At 55.4% G+C, this 12,761-nt stretch overlaps 1 protein-coding gene across 2 annotated transcripts in view; it reads left to right on the plus strand.

Moving 5' to 3' along the window:
* The window catches only part of GRK5 (G protein-coupled receptor kinase 5), a 213,831-nt gene that overhangs the window by 179,867 nt on the left and 21,203 nt on the right, over positions 1-12,761 (plus strand). For both annotated transcript variants that reach the window (XM_019459594.2, XM_019459596.2), the window contains 4 exons: positions 2,541-2,641; positions 4,643-4,735; positions 9,384-9,447; positions 10,340-10,480. In XM_019459594.2, the coding sequence (XP_019315139.1) occupies positions 2,541-2,641; positions 4,643-4,735; positions 9,384-9,447; positions 10,340-10,480 (399 nt within the window). The remainder of the gene's footprint in view (positions 1-2,540; positions 2,642-4,642; positions 4,736-9,383; positions 9,448-10,339; positions 10,481-12,761) is intronic.

Below are 12,761 nucleotides of genomic sequence, written 5' to 3' on the forward strand. Positions count from 1 at the left end.
TCCTGGGAGACGGGGGAGTGAGTGGGAGGAGCACAGGGGGCCCAGACATCCCCCCACCTTCAACCACACTCGCTGTAGACCCACCCACCCAACCTGTGTTCAGATCGCCTGTCTGCCACTTATTGGCTGGGTGACCTTGGGCAAGTGACTTAAGCTTTCTGAACCTCAGCTTGCTCATCTGTGAGATGAGCATTATAATAGTATTTACCTCACAGAGTCTTAACAGAGATTAGATGAAATAATGCATAAAGGTATTTCTCACAGTGCCCGACCAGAGTTGGCTTTCAGTGGAGGCAAACCAGGGCTACCCGTTAAGTTATTTCCACTGATTTTAAATACTGGATCTGTAGATAAATTTCATGTGGAAGAGGAAAAACGACGTTTGCTAGTAAAAAAGAAAAAAAAAAAGTTTGAGAGCCATTGAGTTCAATCAGCCCCTTTTATATACATCACCACAGATGCCCAGAGAGAACTTCCCCGTTAGGGTATTGCCTGATTTCTGTGTTTTCTGTCTTTACTGGAGAAAAAGTGATTTATAGTCGAGGGCTACCCTGGCTTCACCTTTTAACACCCTCATAATGTGCCCGACACCAGCTTCAGCCACTGCTGGTGAGGGTGGATCCTCCCTGGGCGGAGTCTGGTGACAAGACAGGGGCAGAGTGGACTGCATGCAGGTGGGCAACTCAGGTGCCTCTTCTGAGATCCAGGAAATGGTGGTTTCCCCCCATGACCATCCCGCCCAGCATCTCCGACTCCTCCCAGATTCGAGTCGCATCCTGGCACAATACCTTGTTTCACGTGACGTAGTGGGGACACCAGCCCTGCGCCGGGCCCTTCAAACCAAGGCTGCCCAGCCATCAGCTCTCTTGAAGCAAATTTGCCTGTGGCCTCTGGGTTTTGTTTTAGGATCCGATTGCTCTGAAGTAGCCCAGAGTTACTGATCCCCAAGAGATTCAGCTGCCAGAATTCCCAAGAAAGTTCCCCGAGTCTTAGATGCAGCCCTCCCTGCCCCCCCCCCAACTATCAATTCCTGAATCTTGAAAGACCCACAGAGCATCTCTGCAGCAGCCCTTTCCTGTAACAGAGGAGGAGACAAAGGCACAAAATGGCCAATGGCAGAGGGTGGACCGGTATGTGGGGCTCCCATTTCTCTGTCTTGGGCTCCTTGTGCAACATCGAGCATCATTTCCGCAAAACGAGCATCAGAAGCCAATACACTACAGGCTGCTTTTCTGCAGTTCCACTTTTCAACATTTTTAGCCGGGGAGGGAGGTACGGCCAGGGACAGAAGGGGAGGCAAGGTGGGAGAGAACCACAACCACCCAGGACTGGTGATGGCAAACAAGCCTGCTGTGTGGTGTAATTGGGTGCGCCCACGGCATTTGCCATCACTGCGGCCACCCCCCCCCAACATCTAAGGCTCCCCCATATAGGGGCCCTCCTCCAGAGGGGGCAGGACCTAGAAGAGAAGAAGGAACTCAGGAATGTGGGCTTTCAGAGGCTTGATGAATAGAAAATGAGCCACTGATTTCATTCATCAGGACCCCTTACTGCCAGCGCCCCTCACATGGACCCCCCACACACACACACAGACACTGCCCAGTGGGCTTAGCAGGGAAATCAGCTCCATAGTCGCATTTCAGTAGCTGAAAGGAGAAAGCAGGCCTTTCCAATTTCAGCATCTTTGGGGGAGAAAGATGTATTTACCTCCCCTCTGTCTGAGCCCACTCCTGGCAATTTTCTCAAATATCCCTGCCATTTGTTAAAAACCCAGCTTGTGGCCCAGCTGGTGCACGAACGGCTGATGGAGGGTGAATGGTCGCGGGAAGAGGGAAGGTGAGGCCGCCTTCTGGTGGGCCCAGCACCTTCCCAGAGCTGACCGCTGCTCTTGGGTGCAGAAACTCTCAGAACTGTCCTTTCAAGCTGAAACGCTGAGGCCACACACAGCTTCACCTGGAAGGAGAAGGAAATGATGGCAGTGATGTTTATTGCAAATTCTCCACCAGGTGTCACATCTGGGCCACATGCCGGACCCAGAGGTTTCACTGATTCTCTTGGGGAGACACTCTTATTCCTGATAATCTTCCCGATAACAGGGGGCTGAGTCCAGACCAAGGTCCCACAGCTACAAGTGGCAGATCTGGGATCCGAACCCCCGTCTGTTAGTTGAAGCTGTGCCCGCCGGGCACCCTTCCCCTGGCGCTGTCCTTTTGCTGGCCCTTCTGCCATTCCAGACCCTGTCACAGAGGCCCTGAGGGCTGGGCAGGTGTTCCCCTTGCCTGCTGAGCAGACAGGCCCAGCACGGGCAGGGGTCATCAGCAAGGTCACAGGGGGCTCCCCGACCAGCCAGGCCTCGTTGCACAGCCCCGTAACCACGAGCTCTCACACATCTCGTTTGAGTCTGACCACAAGCCCGGGACACAGGGACATCATTATCCGTGTTCTGCAGAGGAGCCAAGTGACCACGCTGCACGTGGCCCAGGGCCAGGTGGCGCTCCGCTCCTGCCCCTCACTGACGCCCCGCTCTTCTCTTCCTCCAGTCCCCAGTCTTCATAGCCCAAGTTGGCCAGGACCTGGTCTCCCAGACGGAGGAGAGGCTCCTACAGAGGCCCTGCAAGGAAGTCTTTTCTGCCTGTGCACAGTAAGTGCTCGCTCCCTCCCCAGACCGAGCATCGGGGCCCTTCAGCCTCCTCTGGGCAGCCACACAGCCTCCCCCCCGCCACCGACAGAGCCTGCCTCTCCCCCACACCTGGCGTGCTGGGCACCAGGGCAGGGCTTCAGTGCCCGGGGGCCCCAGCCAAGCCACCCAGCTGTTTGTATACTTCTTATGAAGGGAAAAGATACCAAAGTTCCAAGTCCAAAGAAAACATCTGCCTCAAAGGGTGTTGAAAGCAAGTGGTCTCCAGGCTGTTGAGACAGAGGAATGTGTAAAAACTTGACCCCGTCTGGGTGGTTTGGAAGTCCTTCCCGGCCCCCAACCCCCACTGCTGCCACCAACCAGAGCTGGGTGGTGCTGCTGCAGGAAGGGGGGCTACAGGCCGCCTTCTCAGTCACCCCATCACCTTGTCTGCAGGCCATACAGCGATCCTGATGCAATAGCAGACAAATCGGTGCATGTGCTGTTGGCCAGGCACCAATGAAGTCCCCACTGGTCCCTCACACACGTACTATGAAGGCCTGAGCCACTAGGCACACACACGTTCGTGTGTCCACATGTGTACCCTTCCGCATAAGCCAGTATGTGCACCAAAATCTGGAGCCTCATCACCTCTGGATGAGTCTGGGGACTTGCTGTGCGCCCTTGGTCACCCTTTGTACCACAGACAACCAGGCATCTGCTGTGTGTCTGACGCCTAGCACAGGGGATACCATGGTGAGCAAGAACCCAGTCCCAGCTTTCAGGAAGCTTACAGCCAGGCAGGAAAACCAGTGCCCCTGTGCACTGTGGGAAGAGCCGGGAGCACCATCATGAGAATGGACATTTGGGGAGGGCCAGCTGGGGACCCAGCCCTGGTAGGTGCCAGGGACAGACCCCCCATAAGCAGAAACAAACGTGGTTGCTGCCCTCTTGGAGCTGGCTGAGGGTTAGATCTGACAGTGGGTGAGGTCCCTGGGCTGTCACTGTGACCCCGAGGGAGTGGACAACCTGGTCCCCTACACTAGCCCCTGCTGTCATGTCTGGCGGGACACAGTGTCCCACATGCCTCTACTGTATATGCCCCGCACTGTACCCCCCCCCCCCCCCGCCCCCGCAGCCATCTGCAGGTCCCAAGTGCTTGGGCTACACTTGGTCAGCATTGCCACTTTTTTTTTTTTTTTTTTAATTTGAGGGAGAGAGGGAGAGAGAAAGAGAGAGCCCAGGCTACACACGCCAGTAGAGGAGAGGGGGAAAGAGAGTCTCTGAGCGCAATGCAAGTCTCCATCCCATGACCCTGGGATCATGACCTGAGCTGAAATCCAGAGTCAGACGCTCAACTGGCTGAGCCACCCAGGCATCCCAGCGTTGCCACTTTTTAAAGGGAAGAAGCACATCCATCCCTGCCTGCAGCCAGTTTCAGAACCCTCCCTCCAGGCCTGGCCCAGAGCAGGCGACCAGGAAATTCGGCTGTGGAGATGGAAACTTCCCAGGGGCTTCACTGGTCCTGGACCAGATCCAGAGCCTGGGATCTCAGGGGCTGCATCCCTGCTCTGCCCCTACCCCCCACACACCCCTGCACCCCGTTAAGTACTCCTCTGTCCTCATTGCAGCTCAAGAGTCCCTTCTTGGGGTGCCTGGGTGGCTCAGTCAGTCGGTTGAGCATCCGACTCTTGATTTCAGCTCAGGTCATGATTACATGGCTGGGGGTGGAGGGTGGACCTCACTTAACCCTCTCTCATGAGCACATGCCTCTGCAGCGGTTTATTAGATGTTTGTTACTTGCTGGTTGTGTCCCACATCGCGATGCCAACTTCGTGCTCACGGCTGTACCCCACGCCTAGAGCAGTGCTGTGGCAGGTACCCAGTTAGGGTTTGTAGGATCAGCCCATCACTTTGGCAGGATGCTGGGCCTCTGAGGCTGGTGGTTAACCTGCTGGATATATGGCTCCGTCCGTCTGCTTAAGGTCAGGATTATAAAATGTTTGTTGGTTCCCTCCGAGCTAGGTCTGTCCACGACTACCTGAAGGGCGAACCATTCCATGAGTATCTGGACAGCATGTATTTTGATCGCTTTCTCCAGTGGAAGTGGTTGGAAAGGTGAGTGCTCCCCTTGTACACCCACCTACAAGTGTGTGCCAGGGTGTGGGGGCAGGGGACGAGAGTACACGCCTGTCACCTGAAAACCCACATACAAATCCGTTACCTCCATGGGTCCATGGTTCAAATAAAATTAGCCATCCTCCTCCCGTTGCTGAAGTTCTTGGCTATTCTTCTAGAAACGCTCTGTTCTTATTAAAGTGTACACGCGATTCACACCCTCATACATGCATACATACTTATCCTTATTTTTTTGGTTCACTGTCTTTGGGAATTCTTCCTCTGCCAGTGAATAAAGAGCTGCCATATTTTTGAGCAAATTGCACATCCCTTATTTAGCCCAATCCCCTGTTGATGGACATGGAGGTTGCTCTCAATTTTATGTACCATCTTCCCTAAATAATGAATAGCTTTATACATATGTCTTCCTGCCCTTTCGCAAGTACGTCCATAGAAATCTCTAGCAGAGGAATGTCTGGTCACAAAGCACTGCTTTTAAACCACGAGGGACTGCTAGATTGCCCTCCCAACAGCTGCCCCCATCTCCAGTCCCACCAGTGCCCCAGTGCCCTCTTCCCTCTCAGCTTCATTAACACCAGTCTCGTGCCTTCTCATGTGAGCATCGGGCTTTCCTTCTTGTTTATGTTTTCATCTCTGATAACGGGTGAGACCAAGCATCTTTTCCTGTTTTACTTGCTGCCTTTCTGCTGCAAAGTGCTCTCGCAGACATGGTGGTGGCTTGGCCTGACAGCTGCGGCCTCCATGTGACCGATGAGGAGGGAGACCCAGAGACGGCGTGGTTGGCCTCGTCACACAGCAGGCGAGCAGTGCAGCCGAGGGGGACCCCCAGCACCAGGCTCTGCCTACCATACTTTTGCAGGATTTGCAGAACAGGGCGATGCCTATGTTGTATCCGTGCTGGGCTCAGCTGCGGGACGAGGGTGGGAGCATCCCCTCCCACAGCCCAGGGTTCCCTGTGCCAGAGTTCCGACACTCATGGGTATCTGGGCACGTTTTGGTTAGAAGACAAGGAGCCATCTTGCTTCTGTGTGTCACCACCTTTGCTGGCCAAGTGCCCTGCAGACTCTGAGGAAGCCGCAGGACAGGAACGCCCTAGAAACCCCATTCATGACCCTTCCCTTCCCACTTCAGGAAGCCCAGAGGAAAACACCCTGTTCTGTACCACTGCGGGGGGGGGGGGGGGGCATTTCTTTCCACCCCCACTGGTGGGAATTGACAGTGGAACAGGGGACAGTCTTCTCTGTTGGCCACTCACTGCCACTGGCCCCCTCGCACATGCACATCATGGCTCCAGGAGAGCCAGAGAAGTGAGGGGTCAGTGCAGACATCCTGCTGAGGGCCCCAGAGCCACAGTCTGGGTCTGAGTCCCGGCTCGACCGTCTCCAGAGGGACCTCAGGAAGGGTTGCTCACCTCTCCCCTCCTCAGTCTCCTTATCTGAAAAATGGGGATAATAATAGTGCCTGCCTTTGTAGGCTTGGGTGGGGATGAGATGAACTAAGCATAGCCCACGCCTAGAATAAGGCAAGTGCTCCAGAAAGGTCAGCCGTCTGGCCCCAGGAAGTCAAACTGCTGGATACAGTTGTTGTGGTTGCCGTTGAGGTCATCAGTGTCGCTGTGGCTGTCATCCTCAAGCTTCTGATATGGGAAGGAACAGCTGGCCCTTGTGTTTCTGATGATCACAGGAAAGTCTGGTGGGGACGTAGTCATCGTGCCCCCTCGCCCCGCCCCAGAGCCCTAGGCTGTGTGCCACACGACCCGATCTGTACCCGCCTTCCCAGGGTGGCAGTGTGGGTGTGAGACGCGGGGTGTGGGCTCTGCGACATCCTTCTTGGGATCCCGGCTTCGACACCACCACCGCCCCCCTCATGACCTGGGGCAACTCACTTCCCTTCTCAGAGCCTCGGCATTCCCGCCTGCAGAAGGGGGACAGTCCCACCTCCTGAGGCAGGCGTGAGGATCACATTAGTGTGCATGCAAGGTGCTTCAAGCAGTGGGGACTGTTGCCATAAAGACCCCCAGAGGAGACATGTCCTTTATTCCTGGACATGTCTTTTAGTTTTAGTAGGGATGTCTGACTACATCAGCCTACAAAGCTGCCTTTTCAGTATCTCCATTTTACTGAAGACACGAGCCTCAGAGAGGTTGATCGATTGACCCTGGCTCACACGCAAGGGCCTGGCACGGCTGGAACCTGAACCCAAGGTTCTTGATCCAGTCCTTCACCCAGTCCTCATTCCACCCAGCACTCTGTTCCAATAGAATCCTTTAGCTGTGGCCACTGGCTTGCATTTTACTTGTCTGTACTGAACACTCGAAATGGGGAAACAGACTTTTTGAATCCGTGCGCTGGCTGCAAAGAAGTCAGGCCCTTTTGTGGGCGTTAAGTTGTTGAAGCCGGTAGGGCAGGACTGGCCTAGAAATGCCCCAAGTGACTGACAACAGCCTGCTTCCTCCCTTCCTTTTTTTTTTTTTTTTTTCCTAACAAGATCATGGCCTGTTGGTGCTGCCCTGTTGAAATATTAAAGGGATTTTTTTTTTCCCTCCCAAGGTTAACCAAGAAATTCCTCGGAAATTGTATTACACTCATTTCCCCTAGCAGAGGAGCTCTGTGGTAATGTCGACCGACTGTTTGTTCTCCATGTATCGTAAACTGTTAGGCCCGGGCGCCTTCATGTGGTTTCGAGGGCGGCTGTGGAAAGGCTTCCCAGGGCCACATGGCGGGTGCAGCCGTATGGCAGGCCTCGCTGCAGCCCGTTTGCTCGCGTGCAGAAGGACATGGGGCCGGGGAGAGCCCTGCGGAGGGGCGGCCCTGTGCTCCCAGAGGGGTCGGGCCCCGCTTCCTAAAGAAACAGAAGAGACGGCGGGTCAGGGCGCGTGAACTCCAGGCAGAGCCCTGCCGTCTCAGGACTGTCCTGAGAGAAGTGTGGTGCCCAGGACCTGAAATCCAAATCCTCCTCGGGACCCAGCAGCCGGAAAGGTTTCCACAGAAGCTTCATTCAGGAGCTGCTGGGTGAGCAGAGGCTCACTGGTCTTTCCCAAGCTGACCCAATTATTTGGGCCAATTCAGTCACACCCCGGCCTCTGCCCTGGTCCGGCCTCTGGGGTGGGGTCGGATGCTCAGAAATAGTCCTGGAGCTCCAAGAGCTAAGTTCAGCATCCTAAAAGTGGGTTGTTCTTTAGCCGCTCATGGTCCAAGGACACTCAGGTTTTTCCATATCTTCGCCGTTGTGAATAATGCTGCCGGGAGCACGGGAGGGAAAGTGTGGCAAATACATACAACGGAATATTATTCAGCCTTCAAAGCGAAGGAAATCCTGCCATTTATGGTAACAGGGCGGGGGGGGGGGATACCCAGAGGACATTACACCAAGTGAAATAAGGCAGACACAGACAAATACTGCCTGATCTCACTTATATGTGGAATCTAAAATAACGTCAGAGTCCTAGAGGCAGAGTAGACTGGTGGTTGCCAGGGGCTGGGGGTGGGGGAAATGGGGAGACATGTAGGTCAAGGGGTATAAAGTTTCAGTTCATCGTGCGAGATGAATACGCTCCGGAGATCTGACGTACAGCGAAGTAACACTAGTTAACGGTACTGTATTGTGTGCTTGAAATTTGCTGAGATGGTAAATCTTAAGTGTTCTCACCAGGGAGAGAGAGCGAGAGAGGAAGAGAAAAAACGGTAACTATGTGAGGTGCCAGAACGTTGGTTAGCTTGATCGTGGTGATCGTTTCACATGTACATGCATCGTTTGTGTACGTGCATCAAAACACCAAGTTGCATGCCGTTTGTCAGTTATACTTCAGAAAAGCTGGGGTGGCGGGGCGAAAGGAAGCTGGTTATTTTTAACCAAACAGGCCAGTGATGAAAAAGCCCAAGCTGTCTGCGCCATGGGGTTCTTCGAGGCAATTTTAGATGACTGATTATTTACTCTGTGAAGTCCCACCCTGGCCTCATAGAGGGCCTGCCTGATTAGACATCATAAATGGCCTCAGCTAATTAACACGGGGGGTCAGGAGACACAAAGCGATGATTACTTCATAAATCCCGCTTTGGGCAGACAGGACCGTCTAGTGTTCTGGAGCTCAGGGGGAAATGTGATAAAGGGACCCTCGGGGCCACGTGGAAAGGCTGGGGACCGGTGGTAAAGGATGACCAGCAGCCTTTCTCCCTGGGGACCGGAGGTGGGCAGGTGGGCGAGATGTGCAGGTGTGGGGAGGACTGCTGTGCCCTCCCTGGGACACTGAACCTCTGTGGCTCCTGGGCCCCTCCCTTCTCCCTGCAGAGAACACAGCTTCTTTCTGAGCTTAGCCACCTGATTTTCACTGGGGAGAGAGAGGGGAACCACACGGAAAGTGTGGTGAAGCAGCTTTAGCGCACATCTCCAGGCCTCCACTCTTCCCTCCAAGCCGGCGAGGACTGGCAGGTGTCCCAAGCCGCAGGGGGCCGAGGGCGGGTGGCCGGGGATGTGAACACCCAGCCGCGGAGCCGGTCCTCGGGGGTCCCACCCACAGGGAGGATTCCTGGCTCGGTCGGGAAGTTGTGCGATGCTGCTGCTGTTGATTTCTTGTGGATTCTGCATCTCTGCAGCCTGAGACCCATGTTGGATTCTTGCTTTTTTCCAGGCAACCGGTGACCAAGAACACTTTCCGGCAGTACCGAGTGCTGGGAAAAGGGGGCTTTGGGGAGGTGAGTGAACGTCCACGTCTTTGGAAGTTCCCAGACTCTGTCACTGTTTTTGTCCCTTCTGGAGGCACCTACAGTGCCCTGCGCCCCCTGGTGGAGAGGGGGGTGGGGCGTAGGGCCCGGAGGTGCCACCAAGGTGAGACACGAGGCTGTGCCGCAGGGCCCGTGGGACAGAGGTCCTCTTGGAACCAGCCTCAGTCAGGGTTTGAGTCTGAAGAGGAGAAACGGGTGTTCTTAGCTGTCTTTGGAGGGAGGAGTGGCCAGATGCTGCTGTTAATAGGTGCTGTTGTATTTTGTCTGATGTTCCCAGACTGGGAGGCAAGGCTTGTTATTCCCATTTTAGGGATGAGGAAAGCTGAGGGTCAGAATGGTTGATAACCCGGGCCAAGGTCACACAACCAAAGAGGCGTGGAGTCAAGAAGACGAGACCCCAAATGCCCCGGCTCCCGTTCTGCTGAATTACAAAGTCAGGGTTGTTGGGGGTCCGACACCAAAAGAAGCTTCCCTTACCAGCAGCTGGTGCCTGGAAGTTTCCAGTTAGCAACGGCCGCATCCGGTTGGAAGCGTGGGACGGAGAAAATCTAGTTGCCTCTGAGAGAGGGACAGTACTTTAGGCCTTGGCCAGTCCTCTAAACATCTCGTAAATGGCTGATGGTGCACCTTCAAGGGCCAGGATTCACGTGAAGGACGAAGGAGGGAGGGTAAGGGGGCACTAAAGCCAGATCTTGAGGGCAGGGCCTGGGGCAGGGGTGGGTCCAAGGCCAGGCATCCTTGGGCCCCGAGACTGGGAACACCCTTAGGCTTATCAGTTCCCAGCCCTGCAGACCCAGCCACGGAAGAGCCTGGGGCAGACCTCCACCTGTTCCGTACCCTTGTCGTCTTTCTTGCACCTCAGGTCTGTGCCTGCCAGGTCCGGGCCACGGGAAAAATGTACGCCTGCAAGCGCTTGGAGAAGAAGAGGATCAAAAAGAGGAAAGGGGAGTCCATGGCACTCAACGAGAAGCAGATCCTAGAGAAGGTCAACAGCCAGTTTGTGGTGAGTGTCCAGGCCCCAGCGACAGGCCACCCTTCTGGTGACCAGGGCTTCCGTGCCTAGGGAAGGGAGTGGCCGTCCAGTGTGGCAGCAGTAAGCTGCGGAAAGGCGGCCAGGCATTCCCTCCATCACAAGGCTACTCGTGGTCAATTGTGGCTGCCTTGGTCCTGTCACTAGAACTGGCCTGGCTCCCCTCTGTGTGGGACCATGGCCTCTGTTCTCCGGGACCACCTGGGAAACTCCTCAGGGGACAAAAGCAGCCCACCTTGGGCCCGGCCAAGGAGCTTTGTTTCCACAGATCCCTGTAGGCTGGTTTCATCACAGGGGAGACCTAAGCGTCAGTATCCTAGAGAGCCGCCATCTGTTTACGTGCCTTGTGTCACCATGACCAGGCCAGGCTCTGCTGCAGGAACTAACCCCCAGCTCGAAGTACCTGGAAACAACACGGGCCAGCGTCACACACGTAGGGTCCAGCCAGATCCGGCCACCCTCCCCCACCTTACAGCTGCCCCACCTGGAGTCTTGAAAGCGTGTGCCGGGGGGCTTGCCCAGGGACCCTCACTGCCTCAGCTGCAGGAACATCCCTCACTCCGCCCACAGGCTGTTGGCCAGAACCAGTCCCTGCAAGGGACAAGCCAGCTGCAGGGAGGTGTGGAAGAGTACGTGGGTGTTTGGTCAGCTCGAAATGCCTCTGCCACACGTCACTGTAAAAAACAATATATATGTACGAGATCGACACTCAAACAGCACAGACAGGCTCAAACTGAAAACAAAAGCCTCTGTCTTTGGGTAGCCATTCCAACATGTCTGATTCATGTATCGGCTTTATTATTTTTAGCCAGGGGAGTCCTACCGACATCTTTCGCTGCAGTGGTTTCCCCTTAAATTGTAGGTCTTTTCCTGTGGCCAGATCTACGGTGGCACCTCTTTTTTTCACGCTGCGCGCCATCCCCTGCGACACAGCAAAGAGATAAACCATAAGCTGTGCAGCCCGTCCCCACAGATACAGATCGGTTCTGGTCTCCAAGCCACTGCGAACAAGGCTGCCGTGTCACCCCTTGAACATGCCTTTGGCACATTTCTGTGTGTCCGTAGGACGTACTCCCTGTGGAGGAAGGCAGTGTCAGAGGGTGTGCGCGTTTTCCATTTGGAAGCAGTTCCCAGATGGCTCTCCGTGAAGGTTGTGCCAGCTAAACGCCCACCAGCTGTGTGGGAGCGAGAGAGGCCATCAACCCAGTGCTTCAGTCGTTCCCCGGAGGGCGTGGTTCTGTAAGGCGACGCTCAGAGGAGACGGGAGCGTGCATTCTCCCCGTCATCTCAGGCTGCCCTCGGCTGCCGGCCCCATCACACCGGCAGTGTGATGGTGCTGTGCTCCCACCAGCTGGCATTTTGGCCCTAGGCCTCTTTGAGGCCAGAACCTTCCTCTCTGCTGCCGGCCCCCTTCAATTGGGACCATAGGTCACTGCCTCAGTGCTGCCTGTGGAACCCCCATCATTAAAGGAAGGGGCAGCACTGGCTCTCATAGGGGTTGGTGATGGTGGGTCCTCCTCGGGGGAGAAGGGCCGTGTGCCTGATAAATGGGGTGGCACATCATCAAGGACCCAGACCGCCTTCCACTGTGCCCTGTCCCCTGCCCCTGGCAGGGAGTCCGCGTAGTGCCCTCCAGGAGCCCTTCCTTGGTGATCGTAGGCAGGTGTGGGAGGGAGGGCCAGCTCAGAAGCTGGCACCCAGCACAGTCCCCAGAGCCCTCCCGCTCGGCTCCCGTTCTGTTTCCTTCCCTCAGAAATAATTCCCATCGTTCCTGACTTTTGCATCCGAGTTTTATGGCCCAGCCTATCCCCAGCCTGGTCCGTGGTGGCCAGATTTCATTTGTATTGGCTCCCTAAGTGGAGAGGGACGAGAACCACCCAGCATACTTTGCCTCAGACCCAGCCCTGCCGCCTCTCCCACAGTCTCATGGCCTGCATCCATCCTTGGGCAGCTGGTCTGCACCGGTAAGGAACTAGGTCCTGATGGTCCCTGTGACCGGATGTGTCCTGCATGCAAGAGGCGACAGTCTTTGCCGAACTGCGTTCCACTTCACAGAGTCCCACTGGCCACCTCCACAGCCTACTCCCAGCGTCCCCGTGACAATGAGACCCCAGCCCAAAAGGCATCTGGGCCCTGCTTTTCTTAACTGGCCAGCTAAGGCAACCCACAGTTTTAACTAAATGAAGCAGGCACGTGCTTTTGTCTGTGTAAATGTATAGGCACCATCTGTCAGGCTTCCCGAAAGGGCCGAGTA

Source organism: Panthera pardus, unplaced genomic scaffold (genome assembly GCF_024362965.1).
Source record: "Panthera pardus isolate Hobbes unplaced genomic scaffold, ASM2436296v1 HiC_scaffold_22, whole genome shotgun sequence".
In the NCBI taxonomy this organism is placed as follows: domain Eukaryota; kingdom Metazoa; phylum Chordata; class Mammalia; order Carnivora; family Felidae; genus Panthera; species Panthera pardus.